General features: G+C 42.1%; 2 protein-coding genes across 2 annotated transcripts; one reads left to right on the top strand and one right to left on the bottom strand.

The window, feature by feature from the left end:
• Positions 1–5768: 5768 nt before the first annotated feature.
• On the bottom strand, positions 5769–6695 carry LOC131478165 (olfactory receptor 7A10-like). Its single transcript, XM_058656214.1, has one exon. It carries the CDS (start codon positions 6693–6695, stop codon positions 5769–5771), a length of 927 nt encoding a protein of 308 aa, XP_058512197.1.
• A 12673-nt stretch (positions 6696–19368) lies between these two features.
• LOC131478166 (olfactory receptor 7A10-like) lies at positions 19369–20337 on the top strand. The gene has a single exon (XM_058656215.1). The coding sequence runs from the start codon at positions 19369–19371 to the stop codon at positions 20335–20337; it is 969 nt and encodes a 322-aa protein (XP_058512198.1).
• The last annotated feature ends 860 nt before the right edge of the window (positions 20338–21197 follow it).

Consider the following 21197-nt stretch of genomic DNA (forward strand, 5'->3'; position numbering starts at 1 on the left):
TATATTTTAAGTCTTATGAAGTAATGCTAGGTAGCTTGTGAAAGCTATTGAAAACAAAGATAAAGTGACAGTGTATCACCTTCAAGAAGCCTTATGGGAAAATAAAAAGAAGGACAGTTTTCTGATAATTTGCCGTTATGTCAGAAGTAGAACAATTTCCTAGAACTCCAATGAAGACACAAGAATTTTGCCAAAATTTCTATCCCGGCAGCAAGCATAGCAACATAGAATTACATGAGTTTCATACAAGGCCAATAGGAATGCTAGATGATGCCAAACACTGGCCTAAAGCCCAATGCATGTATGAGAACTGGGCCCGGGAGTGGGTCAAGTGGAGGAATTTGGGAAACTTCCCTGGTGGGTCATAGCTCCCGCTCCTGAACACATGGTCCAGACCTGGGGGTCTGACAAGCTGGTCAAAGTGGCTCCAATGGCTGGCTAATGTTTGGATTGGTAATGGAACGGGGTGGACCGGAGAGCACTGAGCAAACCTTAGCCTAATAGCAAAATTAAAAATAAAGATGGAGCACAGGGCATGCCGAGCTAGGCTTTTACACCTACTGGTTTGCGTGATCCAGGGATGCTAATCCACAGTGTGTAAGGCAAGGCCCGGGACAGGTGAGGGGAGCCACCACTGGCATGCGTGTGATCTATGGCTGGGTACAGACCTGGTTGGGGAGCTAAGGGGACACCCTAGCTGGGTAGAGTTTCCCATCAAAGATCATGGGGCTGGAATGGGGGCTGTGTTCTGATCAGGATACGGTTGTAGTTTCACTCAGCACAAGTGTGGACTGGGACTGGATACGCCAAGCCGGGCTAGATTCCAACACCATCTGATGCTCTGGAGAAACAGGGTAGAAGTGGGACATACTAGGCTAGATCTCAGCCCCTATTGAGCCATGTGTGAGCCGTCTGTGGGTATGGACGAGCTGTGGCTGGGCTGAATCACCCAACAGTAAGAATCAGATTGGGTTGAAGGCCAGTCAGGAAAAGCCACTGTCCTTTCTAGGACAGGCGATGAACTGAGTAGGGCTGGCTCATGGACCACTTGGTATGTGTGAAATTTGACATTGGGAGGGGTTCTTATGGGGGAGCCTGGGCAACTCCTCTGGCAGGACACAGAGCTGGCACGTAAGCGCAAGAAGCATGACAGGAAACAGCCCAGACCCGGATGAATCAATTCACGTCACCCACTGGCAAATCTGAGCACCTGGACAGAGTGTGGGTCGAGCCAGGTTTGGCCGCAACAAAAACCAGTGCACAATATGGAATGTCAAGGTGAGGTTGCCTGTACTGGATGTGACCTCAGTGCTTACAGCACACGTAAATACCAACCAGGAAGGGAGGGGGCAGAGCCGGCAGGGGGATTAAGGCGGTTTCTTTGCTGGACAGAGCATGAGCTGGAATGGGTGAAGACCAGACTAAGCAGGGCTACAACACCTGTGTGCCTCATGTGGACTAGATCAGGGAAAAGCAAGGCTGGGCGGATTACTCCTACCGGTACAAACAAAATTAGAATGGGTGAGGGTTGGTTGGGCTTAGCCACAGACAGCTGGCAGAAGCTGGCACTGGGGCTGATTCTCCTACTATGTGTCAAATGTATGTTTCCACCATTCTACAACCCATTAACAGCACTTTTCTCAATTATTAATTTTTCATTTTATAGAAGATATCTTGCTTGCCTCTCCCAAGGCAGGTATTGATCACATTTCAACTGTAGTAATCAAGAATTTTTACTATGTATGGCCTTATTGTTTCTCCCAATAAAGTACAAAAAGACTAGCTTGTTTTTCATACAGGACAAACTACAATGTCAGTCTATTCAACCCTAGTAGTTTCAAATATGCCAAGATAATCTCAAAATGCTTAATTTTGAAAATGCTAAACTTTGAAAAACTTTTAAGTTATATAAATTGGCTCAGACTTTCCTGGGGGATCCCCACCTATGCTCTTTACAATTTATTTTCTACTGTTCAAGGTGGAAGATGGCTTGCACATTTGGGCCTCTGCCATCCATATGCTCTGACTTTGTCTTCTTTTAGCTTTTATGGCCATTTAGGAAGTAGGAAGTCCCTCTCTCTCTCCTTCCCTCTGACTCACTCTTACAAGTAAAAAATAAATCTGTGACACAAGCAACTTAACCCTTGTTAAAAATATTTTTAATATATATGTATAATTGTGTTTTTGGTTTGCTTTTATCATTTTAGTTATACACATTTTCCTCAAAGCTTGGCTTCCTAAATTTTAAACCCTTGGATACGTTTTGATAAAGGAAATTAATATTAAAAAAAATCTTGAGGTAACACTAAGCTGCCTAAGAGGGTCTCAGAAACGTCTAGAGAATTCTAAAAATAAAAAGTGAGAACCAATTTGACTTATTGTCAAGCTAAAGAAAAAGCGCTGTCAAAGAAGACATGTTTTATTATGTTTGTGTAATATAATTTAAAGATTATCTAAAAGATAAAGAGACTGGGAGAGGAAGAGAGAGGAAGTAGGAGGGAGGAAGAGATCATTCATCAGCTAACTCAGTCCCAATGGGCCATGATAGCCAGGGCTGGGCCTACAGGAAGCCAGGAGCTCAATCCTGGTCTCCCAGCTGGGTGACAAGAATCCACACCCATCTGCAGCATTCCCAGATACATTATCCAAGAGCAGAGGAGTGAAGCATCTGAGACTCAGACAGCTGCTTCCATGTGGGGTCCTGACATTGCCAACATCACCTGAATCTGCGGAGTCATATTTTCACAGATTCATACTTTTTAAAAGATTTATTTATTTTTATTGGAAAGCCAAATATATAAAGAAGAGACAAAGATCTTCCATCTATTGATTCACTCCCCAAATGGCTGTAGCAACAAGCTGAACTGACCCGAAGCCAGGATCCTGGAGCTTCTACCTGATTCCCCACAGGGGTACAAGGTCCCAAGGCTTTGGGCCGTGCTCGACTGCTTTCCCATGCCACAAGCAGGGAGCTGGAATTGAAATGGGCAGCTAGCACAAGAATCCATGCCCATATGTGATCTCTACACGTACACGGTGAGAATTTTAGCCATAAGATGAAGTTATATTTTCAAAATTGTAGGTGACATAGCAGAAATATGTCACTGAGATAATCCATTGATTCATAGTTTCTGTTGAGTCATATTTTCCTGCTGAGCCATATTTTCGTGCGGGTTCTTATATGTGTCTCAGAAATAGCATGGGATTTCTAGAAATCTACTGTGTGAGCAACATTATTATGGTTATGTGGAAATGTTTGTCACTGAAATGATCAGATGTTCTGGTCCACTGCATGTCCATTACAACAAAATTTCACTGCATTTTTTTTCATTTTTAGACAATATTTATGGTACACAAATTTGCTGTCAACTTTTCAAACAGATATTTAGCAAGGATGACAAGTGCAATTGTGACACAGATTTGTAAATCATGAGTTTAACATCGTGAATGAAGAGTTAGGGAGAGATGAAACCTTCTCTCCAATAGGCAGGAATCTTGTCTGTGTCCTCCCTATAGATCATTGATTGATGTGGGGGATGCTGATTAAAACAACATAGAAAAATATAAGGTGAAAAGGCAAAAGGCTCAGTATTTTTCAATAAATATGCAAGATTTCAGAGGAATGTCACATTTTTCTAGGTTGTTTTGGTTATGTGGCTGCACTGGGTCGACACAATGCTTCCACCGTCACATCACTAGATACAGATGCGTGGATGATAGAGCCTCTAGAGCCTGCAAAACTGAGGGGTTGGTTGGTTGGTTGGTTGGTTGGTTGGTTGGTTGGTTGGTTTGGTTGGATGTTTGTTTTTTGTTTTGTTTCGTGGTGGAGCTAACAGATTCCTTAACTCATGCCACAGAGTAAATGGTGCCCCAGTGAGTATCAGTAACTTTCCAGGCTGCCACTCAACACATCATTAGCTACAAGTAGATGCACATGTCTTCCCTTGGGCATTCAGAGCAAAACTGGCTAGTGATGGCCATGAGCAGGACCAAAACCTTCCAAATTTGCTTCTTTTCCTGGTACTCCTGGTCCTATATATGATAGAATTCATGAACCCTATTTCTAGCCAGATCTCCTGCTAAGCCTTGGTGTAGGAGGCCCTCTGGGGACCCAGGTATTGTCAACACTGCTTTGAATCAACTCAGAGCAGACAACCACCCCAGGCAACACCAGCTCCCACAGCCAACAACTCTACAGATCAGAGGTTTTACAAACATTGTTTTGTCAAACTTTAAAAAAGTAATCATGTGGAAATTCTTTTTCTGAGACAGAGAGTGAGGCTTACAATGGAGGAGTTTAGGCCTAAGCCAGGAGCCAGGACTCAGCCCTGTTCTCCCATGGGTATGGCAAAAACAGCTACTTGAGCCATCATGGCTGTCTGTAAGGTGTTATGCGTGGATGTTGTAAATCTTATGAAGTATAGTGTCTTCTAAAGTTTTTGCAAACTACTATAATCTTCAAGTGTCTCACCTTCCAGGAGTAGCATGGGCAGAATTATAACAAGAACGGGTTTATGATAACATATTGTCCTACCAGGAGTAGGAAGAATTCTCAGAACCCAAATGAAGAAACAGGTATTTTCACAAAATTTCTATCCCAGCACTGAGGAGAGCAATGTTGCATCAAGAGAGTTGAACAAATGGGCGGGGATGTTCTTATGATATTTTTTTAAATTTCATTTCTTAAATTTCTACAGATAGAAAGAGAACAGTTTTCAGGATTTTCACAAAAAAATTCGAAGACATTAGTCATTCCTCCCTGCATCAATATCCCATTTCTTTCTTCTGCCAATTTATGCAGTAATGTAGTTTAAATATTTTAATCATAGTCTTAATATCAAGCAAAAATCAGAATGATTCCTGCTGTGCAGGAATATTGACAAGGGTTAATACAATAATCAAGTCACAAGATGCCACTTCCATTCTTAAATATCTTGCTTTTATGTTGTGTTATATATGAACTATCAGATATAAGAAAAAGCATTAAATATGTATTTTTCTGTTCTAGTTGCAATAAAAAATCAAAAATTTTACTGGAGTAATTCCTAAAGGTAGGTTAACTAAAAAATGAACTCCTAAGCTATAAAGGAGAACATTGACTAGGCACATAAGATGTTATTTGATAAGAAATTATATCATGAGAGATTTGGACATTCCAATTGCACACACTTACCCTCATACACGTCAAAGAATATGCATAAGACTATGCTAATGAAGATTCCCATCAACAGAGCATGTGGTACACATAAATGGAAGAACACACAGCCATCGAAAGAATGAAATCTTATCATTCTGCATTAAATTTGGTGCGACTGGATATGAGCATGCATACTGAAACAGGTCATTCCAAAAGCAAATATAACTGGTAGTTCAATAGAGTTTTAAAATATATGAATTCATTGTAGAAATGTATAGGCACTCTAAAAAATACACATGGAATTAAAAGTCATTTAGCATGTGAAGTGTTCCCATTGACTCTCATTTTGAGTCCCCATGGATTTCTGAAACAATGTTGACAATAACGATGGGCAAAAGGAAAATTCAGAAAGCGTTGACCTTCCAGAAAACATATACAGCAATGCAGTGGGTTATTTATTTGCAGTGTACCCAGATGAATGAAGAAGAAGAAGAAGAAGAATAGAAAGAAAACAGTGAATAGACTAAGCAAGTTCTGCTTCATCCTCTGACAAATTTATCACAATGTCTAACGTTGAGGCGAGACGTGAAGTCACTGACACTGTTCAACTCCAAAACCGTGGGTTCCAGCATCATTTATGGATAAAAAGTCTTTTCAGAGCCTTCTTCATGTCTGTGTTCCTCAGGCTGTAGATGAAGGGGTTCAGCATGGGGGTGACCACTGTGTACATCACCGAGGCTGCTGCAGTTGAGGCTGAATTTGGGGCAGTACTGGAACTGAGGTACACACCAATGACTGTGCCATAAAATAGGGAGATGGTCAAGAGGTGAGAGGCACAGGTGGAAAAGGCTTTATGCTTCCCCTGAGCTGATGAGATGGCACGGATGGAGGAAATGATCTTGGAGTAGGAGTACAGGATCCCAGACAGGGGACCTCCTCCCAGCAGCACAGATATAATACAAATCATGAGGTCATTGAGAAAGGTGTCAGAGCAGGCTCTGTCAACCACCTGATTCAACTCACAGAAAAAGTGAGGGATTTCCACGTGTGTGCAGAAACTCAGCCTCAGCACCAATAAGCTCTGCATAAGGGCATTCAGAACAGCAATTGCCCAGCACAGTAGAACGAGCTGCACACAGAGCTGGGAGTTCATGATAACCATGTAGTGCAGAGGGTGACAGATGGCCACAAACCGGTCATACGCCATCACGGTCAGGAGAAAGTCATCCAGGCTTCCAAATAGCAGAGAGAAAAACATCTGTGTGATGCAGCCTGCATAGCTGATGGCTCTGCTCTGTGTCTGGATGTTCTCCAGCATCTTGAGGATGGTGGTTGAGGTGAAGAAGATGTCCACCATGGACAGGTTGGCCAGGAAGAAGTACATGGGCATATGGAGCTGGAAGTCAGAGTGAATGGCCAGGATAATGAGTAGGTTTCCACTGACATTGACCAGGTACATGGAGAGGAACAGCCCAAAAATTAGGGGCTGCAGTGCTGGGTCCTCTGAGAATCCCAGGAGAAGGAATTCTGACAGCTGAGTTTGGTTTCTCAGTTTCATGTAGAGTAAAACTCTATCAGGAAGATGTAGTTGAACCTGAAGCATATTTATGCAAAGAGAATGTAAATAACTGAGTGGAAATCCAAAATTCATGTGTTCCTGTTCAGAATGAGGCTCCCACATTTGGAGATGGCACAGGTCCGATTTTGCTCCTTCCTAGTGGGATCACTGACCAAGAATTCCTTCCCACTCTCAGGTCTTCCCTAAAGCATCAAACACTTCTCACATTTAATGAGATATTTTGACCCCTTAGAAATTCCTATTCATCAGTGTTTACCAATCCACTATAGATTCTCCAAGGAAATGGGCAAGGGCTCGACCCTGTTCTTATTTGGGGAAGAGGAAGTGTTTGTGTTTTCCCACAGGATGAAGATAGCCCCAGATAGTGAGGCTGGTTAAACACCAGTCTCACTAATTCTACACCTATGGAATCCACCCCACCCCAAAGGACGGAGATATATTGAGGAATAATGAGAGTGATCCCACTTCCACTGCCATTGGGACCCACAACTAGAGTCCTCCTGAAGCTTTTTCAGGAATACTAATGCTGAACCAAAGAGTTGATTTATTACTCGGGTTCAATGCAGTATGTGTCACCTTGGTAAAGTTGGAATGTATCTCTACACTTGCTAATCTCTCTCATGAGCTCTCTTACAGGTTGAATGATTCCTGGAATGTAGACTTTGAAAGCTTGACCAGCACGCTTTGACATCACATCTTTGTCATTTATTCCAACCCTGTTGATCCCATTTCCTGGAATTCTCTTGTAATTCTTATAGCCCAGGGGTTCCATTTGAACAGGAACAAGGGTGGAGGTTCTATTCTGCTTGCTCTACAGAGGAGGTTTTGGCCTAATATCCTGCTTGCTGTAGCCCTGCTTGCCCAAGCAGGCTTTGCAATGCAACAGGCTGTCAGGTAGGCCAAGTCTAAAGCCCTAAGTCTGTGGCTCCTAACAGAAATGCATGAACAGGTAATTAGGAGATGAAGTGATGTATGATATGTGTTTTTGTGTATGTTAAGAGATACTGGGATGCAATTCTGCTTATTACAGATAAAACAATCTTTAATGTGATCATACAACTGGAGGCAGAAGTGCGTCACTATGAGTAAATGGTTCAATCAGCTAGACAAGAGGACTCATAAAGGATGTCAAATGAGAAGAACAACTCAATCTGGAGAAGGCTAGAAATATATGTAAAAGTGAATTATTAAGACTTATTGTGCAGAACCAAATTTTTGTAGATTTTAATTGCAGTGGATTTTCAACTCAGGACAAGTTTGTGATTTGATAACAGAAAAAATACAAGCTTTCACAAGTTCTCTTAAATATTACTAAGAAGGTCTATCTATATGTCTTAAAAATGCAGCTAACAGGGCCTGGCAGCATGGCCTAGCGGCTTAAGTCCTCGCCTTGAACACGCCGGGATCCCATATGGGTGCCGGTTTTAATCCCGGCAGCCCCACTTCCCATCCAGCTCCCTGCTTGTGGCCTGGGAAAGCAGTTGAGGATGGCCCAGGTCTTTGGGACCCTGCACCCACATGGCAAACCTGGAAGAGGTTCCTGGTTCCTGGCATCGGATTGGCACAGCACCGGCCATTGTGATCACTTGGGGAGTGAATCATCGGACAGAAGATCTTCCTCTCTGTCTCTCCTCCTCTCTGTATATCTGACTCTGTAATAAAATAAATGAATCTTTAAAAATGCAGCTAACAGATTAACTCATTTTTATGGTTGCATTTTGCAAAATAGATTTCTCAAGATTTTAATCACCTCTTATAAGTATGGATTAGAATACTTTTGCACCAGACATTTTGGACCATAACTAAGTTATCTTTTATACATACCTTTTTTTTGCACTAAAGAACACTCAAAGTGCATATCAAAGAACTTCATGGCAGACAAAAAAGGCTGTCAAAAATGGCCCATCTTTGTATGTAACAAGACAATAAAGACAGGAATAAAACTCTCTCACCCGAGCACACCAGGAAAGTGCGAAATTGCAGGAGAAATGCAAGTGACTGGAAGCCTTGATTGTATCCAACTCACAGATGATGCAGTATTTGTCAAGCAGGTGTCTTTGATAGAGCCCTTCTTATTGCATCATTAACATTGAATCCTTTGAGAACGCAGATGAGAGCAGAGTGAAAACTCTTAGGCCTATGTGTTCCAGCAGCTGCTCCCATTAGGATTTCCATGCAGACATTTCGCCCTACCTGGTTCTTTCCTTTCAGTACAGGGAGAGTCAGTTATAAAGCAAATGAGGAGGGTTTTGACTCAGGGTGCAGGGGCTATTCCAGGGCCAAGGCGTTGTCATTTCCCCTCCTCTAATTAGTTTTGGATGAGGAACAACCAATCTCTTGCACTGGAAAACTAACCCTACACAAAGACAATTACTTCTCTGCTCCAACAGACCTCCAAATGCTGCAAAGCTTGCAAAGCTGTCTCCACGTGCTCTAAGCAGTTTAAGCCTCTCGTCTCTGAGAGATGATCTTTCCTGGCTCTCATTCCTTTCTATTAGCAATGATCATTGAGCCGGGAGAGCCAACATTTTCCAGGAGTTTAACAATCGCTGACATTTGTATTTGTAGTTAAGTATACGAGTCAACAACCCCAGAACTGTCTGGTGTGTTAGCTCAGTTCCTCAGTGATTCCTGAGAACGCACTCGCTGTCCATAGCCTGGGAACACTCCTGCTGTATTCTGATTTACCTGCCTGTAAACGGTGAATGTGAGAAACTAAACGTTCTCCTGAGACAAAGCAGAGCAAAAGAGGGAAGCTCTGGTACCTGAACCAGACGGGCAGCAAATGCCACAACCTGGCTGCTTCTAGCTCAAAATTGCACAGTATGAGGGAACTCAGCAGAAGAGCTCCTTACAGTTCCTGGCACCTACTCATTAGGCAGGTCCCAGACCTCTAAGCACCTGCTGGCCCCCGGGACTCTTGCCTGGACAGAAAGCAGGTGTTTCCCAAGAGACCCTGATTGACTCAGGTGAATCCTCTTTCTCCTGCTCTGCGGCATTCACAAATAGCTGCCTTTATTTCCTCACCTAACAATGTTTTTCTTTGTAAAACAAACCAGTTCCCTAAAGACAATTCTCCAGATTTTCCCCTAACAAGCCATAGTTAAATGTAGTACAAAAATAGTGTAATAATGGAAAAGGCATCTTGAGATTTCATTGTTGTTTCTACTCCTGGGAAATTGTGACTTCTCTGATTTTTTACTTGTTGAATATGATGGTTAGTGGTGCACAAAACTGACTGTAGAGGAGAGTGAGAATACATTATTCAAAAATTAAGGAAAACAGGGTGGAAGGAATGTGGGGAATATTGCTAGGCAAGAATGAACAAAGGCAGGAATGTGTTACTGCAATTGTATCTATAAAATTAAATAAAAATGTACAAAGACATAAAGCCAAAGCTACTTAATGTTTACATATATGCATAGTTAAGTTTACTATATGTATTGAATAGTTTAAACATATTAATATGTCTATACTTACATTTACATAGTATATACTGAATGTATATAGTAAAATATATTAAATGGTTTATAGATTTACTATTACATATTTAATTTATTAAAATAAACATATTAAGGAGTTTAATATACTTGTTAAATAATTTTGGCTTTCATTTGGGGAATTATTTTGTAGAAATAAAGTTTGTTAAATATGTGTTTTGCCATAATACTGTTGTAGCGGAATGTAAAAATGGAATTTGATGGAATGTGTGTTGAAGTATTTGCTTTGCTAAGATATTGTTGTAACCTTAAGTTATAGATATTTCTGCAGCTTGTTGTAGACACCTTTTTAAGAAGCATATTAAAGGGCCCGGCGGCGTGGTCTAGCGGCTAAAGTCCTTGCCTTGAAAGCCCCGGGATCCCATATGGGCACCGGTTCTGATCCCGGCGGCTCCACTTCCCATCCAGCTCCCTGCTTGTGGCCTGGAAAAGCAGTTGAGGACGGCCCAATGCATTGGGACCCTGCACCCGCGTGGGAGACCCGGAAGAGGTTCCAGGTTCCCGGCATCAGATCGGCGCGCATCAGCCGTTGCGGCTCACTTGGGGAGTGAATCATCGGATGGAAGATCTTCCTCTCTGCCTCTCCTCCTCTGTGTATATCTGGCTGTAATAAAATGAATAAATCTTTAAAAAAAGAAGCATATTAAAATAGAATTTGTCAAAATAAGTGCTAAAGTGTATCTATTGTTAAAATGCTGTTGCCACCCTGAGATGTTAGATACTTTTTGCAAGGAGCTGAATGTTCTGGAAAGTGGCCCCAACCACGCTGTACCAAGAAAAACCACAGCAGCAGATGTTCTGCGACCCTGCCCTGAGAACCGTTGCAACTGCTCTATCTCAAGCTCCCCTGCCTCGCCCTCTCCTGTTAAAAACACAGTATAAAAACCTGCCTAAAATGTTTTTCGGGGCTCTTGGTTCTTGGCAACCTCAAGCCCGCACGCATGTGAATAAACCTTTTCCTTTGTCTCAGTGAGAGTCATCTGTTTATTGTGTCTCCCGCCGCTAACAAATTATTTCCTTGGTTAAAATAAACATAAAAATTCTCACATCCCCTGGAAGTGGTAACAGCTATTTTTGACTTGAGTTATATTGAGATAGAACACAAAAACTTGAAATAAGTTGCATGAATTATGCCTGATTACCTCAAGTAAGAAGCCATGTTTAAGCAGCGAGACCAAATGTAATAAAGCCTACTGATTATTTTCTGCACTCAAAAAAAAAAAAAAAGGTTTTGCTGTTATGGCTGCTGTAACCATACAGACCATGTTTGATACACACACACACACACACACACACACACACACACACACTCACTCATACTCACACACAGCCATGTCAGAAAGTTCAGGTAAAAGTGAAATTGTAAAATTCAATGACAGGTTTTTGGGGGGCCTGCATTGTGACATTGCCCTCGTCAGTTAGTGCACTCATTCATGCTCAGCTGCTTTGCCTCCATCCAAATCCCACCCAGTGCTCATGTGAGGCTGGTAGAGTTCAGTCCAAGACCTTGAGTCCTTTGCACCCCATGTGAGAGACACTGTGGAATTCATGGTCCTGGGTTCAATCCTCAGCCACTGACACCTTTGTGGGAAATTAGCCAGCATAAAGAGAACACCATCTCTGTCTGCCCCATCTCCTTCTCTCTTGGTCACTCTGCCCCCAAATCCTCAATTAAATTTTTTTCATGTGGCTCAGCCCTGAAGCTGACCATCACTGACATTGGTAAGAATACATCATGACAAATGTCACTGGTTAATAAATGTCACAGACTAGAGGAAGACACCACATTACTAGAGATGAATTCTGAAAAACAGTCACTGCAGCGACACACAAAGCCTCAAATGAAGCTCAGAAACGTAACCAAAGACGCACAGCTGACTGCAAAGCCAGTGGAGCCGATCTTCAGCAGAATTCCACTTGTGCCATTCCACTCTTTCACAAGATACCATCCCAACATGTTTTATCATGAGATGGCTCTTTTTGTACCAAACGATATCAGATGCATTAACCAAAGTGAACAGAACAGGTCATAATCCTCTGGGGAATTTCCTTGTGGCATTGGTTTCCATGTTGGAAGATAATATTTATTAGCAATGTGTTGCTCAATTACACTTCTACTTTGTTGTTACAAAGTCGTGACATGGAGGCTGCCTTCTGCAGAATCAAAAGCTTTAGAAAGTCACGCATGTTGGAACAAGAACATGCAAGATCCTGACACACATGACTGGAGGAGAGCTCAAATTCTGTGTGAGTTGATGTTGAAGAGATCCCTTAACATGAAGGGCCGGTGGAATGTGTAGGCTTCATGTGGTTCGCTCGGCTTCTTCATTCCTCTCTTGGCGTGGCTTTACTAAACTCAGAAAGGGATGGATGTCTCCTTCAGGGTGGGCAAGGAGACAAGGCCAGTGATATCGCTGCATCTTTCTAGGCAGGTGCAAAAAGAAAGTTCAAAATTCATCCAAGAACCATTCACCCAAACCCAGACCCCTACACCTGAACCATATGACCCTTTCAGCACAAAGCACTTGGACACAGGAGAGCAGAATACTATCACACACAAGGTAATTAAAACGGAAATTTGTTCTTCCTATATTGAAGGAATAATTTGATTCTTATTCATCTAACGAAAATATCTTTACATGGGACTTTGTTGTGCAATGAGAATGTGAGTTTTTTTTTTTTTAAACAAGAGTCTCATTTTGGTTTATGACTATGTCTGAAAATGCAATCACACACTTAGTCGCAAGTTTCTAGACAAGAAAGAATCCAACTGAGTACTCACACACTCTACTTTGGCACCTGTGGAGAGCGAGACTGCCCCAAGATGGCACTTGTTATTGTCTCCTCACGGCACAGAGGCAGTAAACAAGTTTTAGGAAGTTGCAGAAGATTGGTTCAAGGTCTCATGCAGTCTGCATGGTGTGCGCGTGATCAAGGCTGTGATTGGTGTGTTTGATGCGTGGCCAAGCAGCCCTGGTAGAATTGTCTATTGATAGGGATTTAAGCCCAGTTTGAGAGAGAACAAAGGAGAAGAGAAAAGGAAGCCTGTAAATATGCTGTAGTTACTACCGTTATGTATTATACTTGGATATCTTGTTTTGTTATGTTATGTAATTAGTTTGTTCTTCAATAAATCCTCATAAGAGCAAGCACGTGTGTCGGAACTTCACTCGCTGGATGAGGGATGCACATAGGATGTGCATAGGAATAGGATGCACATAGGAATGATGGACAAAGATCAGAGTTTCATTCTGCCCTAAAAGTGCATAATTGGCATTCCTTGCCATAGTTGGAGTCCAGAGAAACCTTCCATTTTAATGATTCTTAAATGTATGTTATCTGAAAAATAAGCTACTAAATTAAGAAGGACTTTGAATACTGTCATAGGATGTGATTTGACAAGAAACTGTATCATGAGAAATATGGACCTTTCAATTCTGCACCCTTAACCTCTTGCAGTTTTAGGAGCATGTGTAATGTTTATACTAACTAGGATACATATCGAAAGTCATCTGGTATACATATGCATTGGAGTGTCCCCCAGCCATTAAAAAAATGAAATCTTGTCTTTCTACAGTAAATTTGGTGCAACTGCAGACCATTATGCATACCAAAATAGGCCAGTGAAAAAACCAAACTGATGTGATAGTGAGAATACAAAACGGCCTGGTGGGAAAGTCTAGTGAATAAACAATTGCCTTGCATCTGCTGCAATCCCATATGGATGCCTGTTCCTCTCCAGGCAGCTCCACTTCTTATCCAATTCCCTGTTTGTGGACTGGGAATGCATTAGAGCATGATCAAAGCCTTGGGTACCTGCACCCATGTGGGAAACCTTGAAGAGACTCCTGGCTTCTGGCTCCTGAACAACTCAGCTCTGGCCTTTGTGGTTATTTGGGGATATAATATTTCTCTACATAAACATCACCTTTCCAATAAAAATTTTAATTTTAAAAACTGTACTGGAGAACATGGGGGAGGAGGGAGTGTACTGTGGGAAGTATACTAAATGCCTTCTGTGAGATACATGAAACCTACACATTTTATACAAATAAAATGAGGTGTGTTAAGTGTAATCCACACACAAGATCCGTTCTGCAAACTCAATACACCAGAAAATGAATGTTAGAGGGGTACAGAATGTCCGCCCCATGGATAAGGAAGACATGAGGGAGCTTTAGGTCTGCTTCTGTGTTATGACTGCAGGTGGGATTTGAACCTTGACAATTCTGAACACAACATGGCCTGTGTCTCTACCACACATCCATGCTTGGATGATCCCAGGGACATGATCAAGACCAGCTTCTCTTTTCTAGGTTTGGGAGAAAGTGAAGTGGGTCTGTGATTTGATGTGATTTTGTTTTGACAGGCAAAAATGTCCCCAGAATACAAAATTATCAATACTGGATTTGCCAGACTTTGATGCTTGTATCTTGGGAACAACGATTCTCTGAACTAAAGTTGCCTAGTGTACAGAATAGCATCCCTTGGGACGGTGATGTGTGCAGGGGCTGAAGTCCCACAGAGAAACGTGCCTGATGAGCAGAGATAAGGAGCTGTGCACAGCTCTCCTGCCAGGAACCACCATCTTGGCGGTCTGGGATTTGTTTATGTCCAGCTCACGGATAGTCTCCCAGGTGATCGTGTTCCCCTCTCTATCTGGAAGCTCACACAGAAGTGTTTGCATTTCCACTTAAAACATGGCTCACTAAGACCCTTTCCAGGTAAGTCCGAAAGTCCAGCAGAAGGTATTGTAGATCAGGCTCAGAGGACAACAGCCAAGCGCATTCACCTGCGGCCAACTGAGAGCCACATTCTCCTCGTCCTTGGCCAAGAGGGGGCAGGATGCAGGGAGACCCGCTTGTGTGAGTCATGATATCAGTGAAGTGCTTGTGCTTGCGGATGAACAGGGACATGCCCACAGAACTCAGCAAGGCAGGGTCACTGGGGATCAGGAAGTGAATGTCCCTGAAGCCCAATGGAAACAGGGAAACGGACAGGTCAAAAAGAAGTGTTTCCAAAGATTTGTGTGAGGGAGGGCTATAGAAGCAGGGTGTTGGCTGTGGGGGGCTGTCCAGGAACATGACTGCAGAACATTGTTAGCTGTGAGATGGGCCTAAGGGAATATGCTTTGATATTACTAGGAAAACTCTACACTCTAGCTGCAGAAACAATAGTTGTGTCACACACATTTTAATTCTTCTATCATATGTGGTTGATTCAGAGAAGGAAAGCATTCTAAGTCGTAAAAGGGGTACATTCATGAAATTCACCTCCCATTTCCAAGAGGTCTTCAAAAGTCTCATGGAAGAATCAATATTCTGTTAAAAACTAATTGCACATGACTTTTTGAAAACTGTGTGCATGGAAATTAGCTCTTAATTACTTTCTTCTCTGTGAAAATTTGAGTCCCTTTGCATTTTCTTAGATCTGCAGCTGAAGATACTTATGGCTTGGTGAGATGCTGCCTGAACTGCAATTTTCTGGGTATGTGTATTTTTAATTTGTGATTGTATGCCTGCTACTTCTTGGAGGCTCTCATCTTCAAGAGATCACATCTATTTCTAAACGTTATGTCCCTTACTTCTTAATTCTGAAAGCAACTGTTTTCATTTCATTCATCTTTCATTAGCATGTCTGAATCCTAATAACCTTCTTATAAAATTATACTTTAGCGATAATGTTTCCTTCATTATTTTTATTTCAAATTTCAGAATATTTGAAGTGTAGGACTGGGTAGAGGAGAAATGATAACATGTCGCTGTACTCCAGAAAAATGTGTTAGATTTCATCCCTTTATATAAAATAAAGTTCAAAGTTGCTAAACCTTAAAATTTTTTTAAAAAAATAAATTAATGATAATTGTTACCACTGGGAGAAAAAATTTGAAATATCTAACTTCACTGCTGTGCAAAATATTCATCCCTCTCATAGTCTTTTAAAAAGACTCTCTATGTCCAATGCACATACTCATGTACCTTCTATACACATAGATGAAAATAATCCTTTAAATAACATGAGTTCTTGTCAACGTGAGGAGGATCTAGTAAGCTGAAGATCTTATCTATTTCTTTCTACATACTCATGAATATTCATTTTCACCATGAGATGTCTGACTCTACATTTTAAAACATGTTTTTCATCTATTTGTTTAAAACAAGGAGCGACAAACGGGGAGAAAGTGAGTGCCTCTGCATAATCTGACAACCAGTGCTGGTCAGGCTGAAGCCAGGAGCCAGGAACTCCATCTGGCTCTCCCATGTGCATGGCAAGGTTGTATGGACTGGGGTCAGCTTCTGCTGCCTGCCCAGAAGCCAGAAACTTTACCTGGGTCTCCACTCAGATGAGGAGTGGGATCAGCTTCTGCTGCCTTCCCAGGAGCATCCCCAGAGCTGTATCTGCAGCAGAGCAGCTGAGACTCAAACTGCAGCCCTGATAAGGGATGCCAGCCTTGTCAGAGGCACTTAGCTTATCAGAGACACCGCAGTTCAGGTCTCTAGCTCTTGTGATCATCTTAACAATATGTGAGGTGGGGACCCACTCTATGTTTTTGCAGATTGAGAGACACCTGTGCCAGAATGTATGAAACCTTTCAGACTTTGCTATCTTAATTGTAATACTATTTTGCTATGGACTCAAGTTTGTCTTGAATACTCTACCTCAGTCTCCTCACTTTATGTTTGCTGTCATGAACCTCACATGATGTGCGATAATATCCCTGATATAAAGAAAGATTATATATGCATAAAACATCTATATAGAAAGGGAATATTACATATGTGAAACACTGTTAAATTTGAAAAATATTTTTGAATTAATAAATTTAAAATAAAGAAAAGTTGTATGAGATTAAACACCCATATATGTAGAAGACAATTATTGATCAAAACAATCAATTATGACATTGCATCTGCTCCATGCCAGAATACTCCATGTCACATTTTTTGTAATCAGATAGTCACTAAATGACTTACGGATGCATGTTTCTGTTAAACTGTTGCTATGCTATTAATGTCGGAGACTTTCTTTTGTTTAAAACATTTTTGGAGAAACCTAATGATTTGATTCTTCTCTTGTTCTTGCCATTTCCTTATTCAAATCTGTTTCTGTGTCATGCACCCCTATTCACTGGACCATGTCAGTACTGAAAGAAATAAAACAAGTAAGGCGGCTGCTCATTTAGCCCTTGTAGTGGCAAAGAGACGATACCGCATAATTAAAGAAATGCCTGGGACATAATGTCTTGAGGGACACATGTTGTGAAGAATGTGATTCATGTAAAATTATGAAGTGCTAGTTTTGAAAAGAATGTATGCAATAGAGACTGTGTGTGCTGAGGACCTATGAAAACTAGAACCAGAGAGTGCTCAACGGGTTTGAGAAACAAGAGAAAAAAAAATTGAAAATAACAGAACAGCAAATATGACATCCCTGAAAAGGACCATGAAGGCCTGGTTTATTCTCTGCTCATTTTTTCCTATCGTAGTGTTCATTCAAAATGTTTCTCAATGCTGCTAGGATATCATCATTTTGTTCCATTTGTTCCTTGATTTTTTGCCTTCCACTGTTTTCTGCTGGGCATTAAGGATTTATAATTCGAACGGTGTGTTTCCAACACCAGTGAAAGTTCTTCTAATGATCTCTTCAGAGATCCCTGATCTTGTTAGACCCTCCTTAGGGACAGTTCTATTTATTTGGCACTTAAAAATTGTTTCTGTACAAACCCAATAATGAACACACAGAAATGTAGCCAATGGGAGAGTCACAAGCTCAAGTTAAGTGTATGTACTGTTTGCACTCTGTCAGGACAGTTAGTGTGACAGTCACAGCCCCACAGGGCTCCCCTCCAGGGATGTGACTGTGATGGGTAGAGAGTTCATGCTTAATGAAAAAGAGGACCATGGTGTTCACCTGCGTGTCACAGGGGCTTGAAGGAGATGGTAGAAAAACAGAATTAAGAGAAGTGCCAGTTTCCACTAACTTTCTGACACTCCCACATGCCCAGTGTGTACATGCATATTACTGTGAGTGTGTCTATGTGTGTGAGGTAGTGAGCAAAGACAGTAACAGAAAAAGGCACCTAGGCTCATCACACAGTCTCAAGCATGCACTGCTTCAAGTTCATGGTTATTTGACTTTCTCATGCCAAAAAGACCAATCTGTCTTTGGATGCTGACTGTTTCACAAGGTTGTGATTTCTCTCACCAGTTGGCAGTGGGAGGTTAGGCACAGATCTCATGGGTCTGTGCAATCCCCAGCTACCAATACAAGCTGCTAAAGCACAGTGTTTGAGAGAGCTTTTCTCTTTTCATGATATGTTTTGGTTAAGATGGGTAAATTGTAATTCAGGAGCACCATGTCCTCAAATGTCACACATAGCACAGTAGCCAAAATAACACAAGCAGATGTGGAAATAGAGCGGCACCCTTTTCACTTCAAGGAGGGTGTTTGCATCTCATCACAGAAAGATGAACTGCAGAAGAACTTCTTTCATCTTGAAGTGTCACGGGGATGAGCATACTGCCTACCTCCATATTCTCTAATCTATCTCTCAGCACTTTCCTGTTACTTATTCTTGCTTTTGGATTCTGCTGTGGTGGCATCGATCATCTGAAATGAGCCCCTCCACCGGGACTCTGCATGACCCATGGCTCTTGTCAGACACACCATTTCCTAGACAATTTTGTACACCTGCTTTGTGTTCCTTGATGTCTTAATCTTTGAGGAAATGTCAAATTATTTGTTGGGGTTGCTTGACCTGGAGATACAGGAAAGTACAACCCGATTTACCCTTGCTCTCTTATGCTTGATTTCTTTCCTTCCCAGGATAGTTGTGCGTCCAGTGATGTGTTACATGGTTTGTCTTGTCTTCTTCACTCTTAGGGATGTTTGTTTCTCAGTGTTGCTCACACACTGCTCAAACATGATGATTCAACATCCTGTGCTCAAAGTCATCAAGGAATATTGTTGTAGCTGCAGCAGGCCAGCCTTTGAGGAAGTGAGCATCATCAGAGAGGAATTCTACATCACAGAGCAGAGGCATTCTGGGGGCATTCAGACTGACACAAAGAACACACATCATGGTTTTGGCAACGTGTAACTAGTGCTCACATCTACCTGTTTTTTCAATTTTTGGTAGTCACATTGCTGACATGGAAGCAAGGAATCACACATGGGTTGTGGAATTCCTTCTCCTGGGACTTTCAGATGATCCAGGATTGCAGCCTCTCATCTTCATGCTATTTCTCTCCATGTACCTGGTCACTGTCAGTGGGAACCTGCTCATTGTCCTGGCCATCCTCTCAGACCCACACCTCCACACACCCATGTACTTCTTCCTCTCCAACCTGTCCATGGTGGACATCTGCTTCACCTCCACCACCATCCCCAAGATGCTGGAGAACATCCAGACACAGAGCAGAGCCATCAGCTATGCAGGCTGCCTCACACAGATGTTCTTCTTCATATTCTTTGCTGCGTTGGACAACTTTCTCCTGACCGTGATGGCCTATGACCGGTTTGTGGCCATCTGTCATCCTCTGCACTATACAGTCATCATGAACTCCCATCTCTGTGTGCAGCTGGTTCTGTTGTGCTGGGTCATCAGTGTCCTGCCTGCATTGTTACACAGGTTACTGATGCTGAGGCTGAGCTTCTGCACACACGTGGAAATCCCCCACTTTTTCTGTGAGTTGAATCAGGTGATCCACAGAGCCTGTTCTGACACCTTTCTCAATGACCTCATGATGTATCTTGCTGCTGTGTTCCTGGGAGGGGGTCCTCTAGCTGGGATCCTGTACTCCTACTCTAAGATTGTCTCCTCAATCTGTGCCATCTCATCAACTCCAGGGAAGTGTAAAGCCTTTTCCACCTGTGCCTCTCACCTCTCTGTTGTTTCCTTGTTTTATGGAACAGCACTGGGTGTGTACCTCAGTTCAGCTGCTACACAAAACTCACACTCAACTGCAGCAGCCTCGGTGATGTATACTGTGGTCACCTCCATGTTGAATCCCTTCATTTACAGTCTCAGGAATAATGATATCCAGAAGGCTGTGAAAGCACATCTGAGGGGAATCTTCCAATGGCCATTTTTCAGTCATAGCCACAATTCAGGCCTTTAAAACTCAGGGCTTGCAGAAGTGCCAAGTAGAGCCTCCTCCAACCCACCTGCCCTTCTGCTCATTTTCTGAAGTCTTTGCCTTGTTCTACAATTTGTGTTTTGCTGCTTCCTTTCTGAAGTTTTCAGTTCTCTTGGAGCTTTGCACTTCTTTTCCTTGTTCATTTTTCACTTTCCCAAAATTTTTTTGAGTTTAAAATTCAACCACCTTGATTTCCTTTCTGAGTCATAAAGTGATATGGTGTAGTACTCTTATAGTGATGAACCAAGGAGATTTCTGTGAGTCTATGGCATCATGATAGTTCTGTGTGTTCCTGGAATAAAGCAGTTGGAGATGCACTTATGCATCATTGTCCAGTCCTGTGGCACCAAATCTTAATCCTGAGCCTGACATAAAGGCTAAATTCTCACTTTGCAAGTACCTAGATCCCATGTGGGTGCCAGTTCCTGTCCAGACTGTACCACTTCCCATACAGTTCTGTGGCAATGGCCTTGGAAAGCAGCAGAGGATTGCTCAAACCCTTTAGTCCCTGCACCCAAGTAGGAAACCCAGACGAAGCTCCTGACTCCTGACTTTGGATCCATTCAACTTGGCCTGTTGTGGCCATTTGAAGAGTGATTCAGAAAAGATGACCTTTCATCAGAGGTGACTGAAACAGTTTTTAAACATGGTCTGCGAGTGGCAAAAGGGACATTGTAGATGAGTGGCCTGTGAGACTTACCTTTTGGATGACTCTTCTTGAATTTCAAGATGATTCTAACATTCTGAGCACTTTTATCTCCCCAAGACAGATCACCATATCCAGATGTGAGGAAACAATGCAATATGCAATCCATACTTCCAAATCAAGGATGAACTCTCAG

This window comes from Ochotona princeps, chromosome 28 (genome assembly GCF_030435755.1).
Source record: "Ochotona princeps isolate mOchPri1 chromosome 28, mOchPri1.hap1, whole genome shotgun sequence".
Classification (NCBI taxonomy): Eukaryota; Metazoa; Chordata; class Mammalia; order Lagomorpha; family Ochotonidae; genus Ochotona; species Ochotona princeps.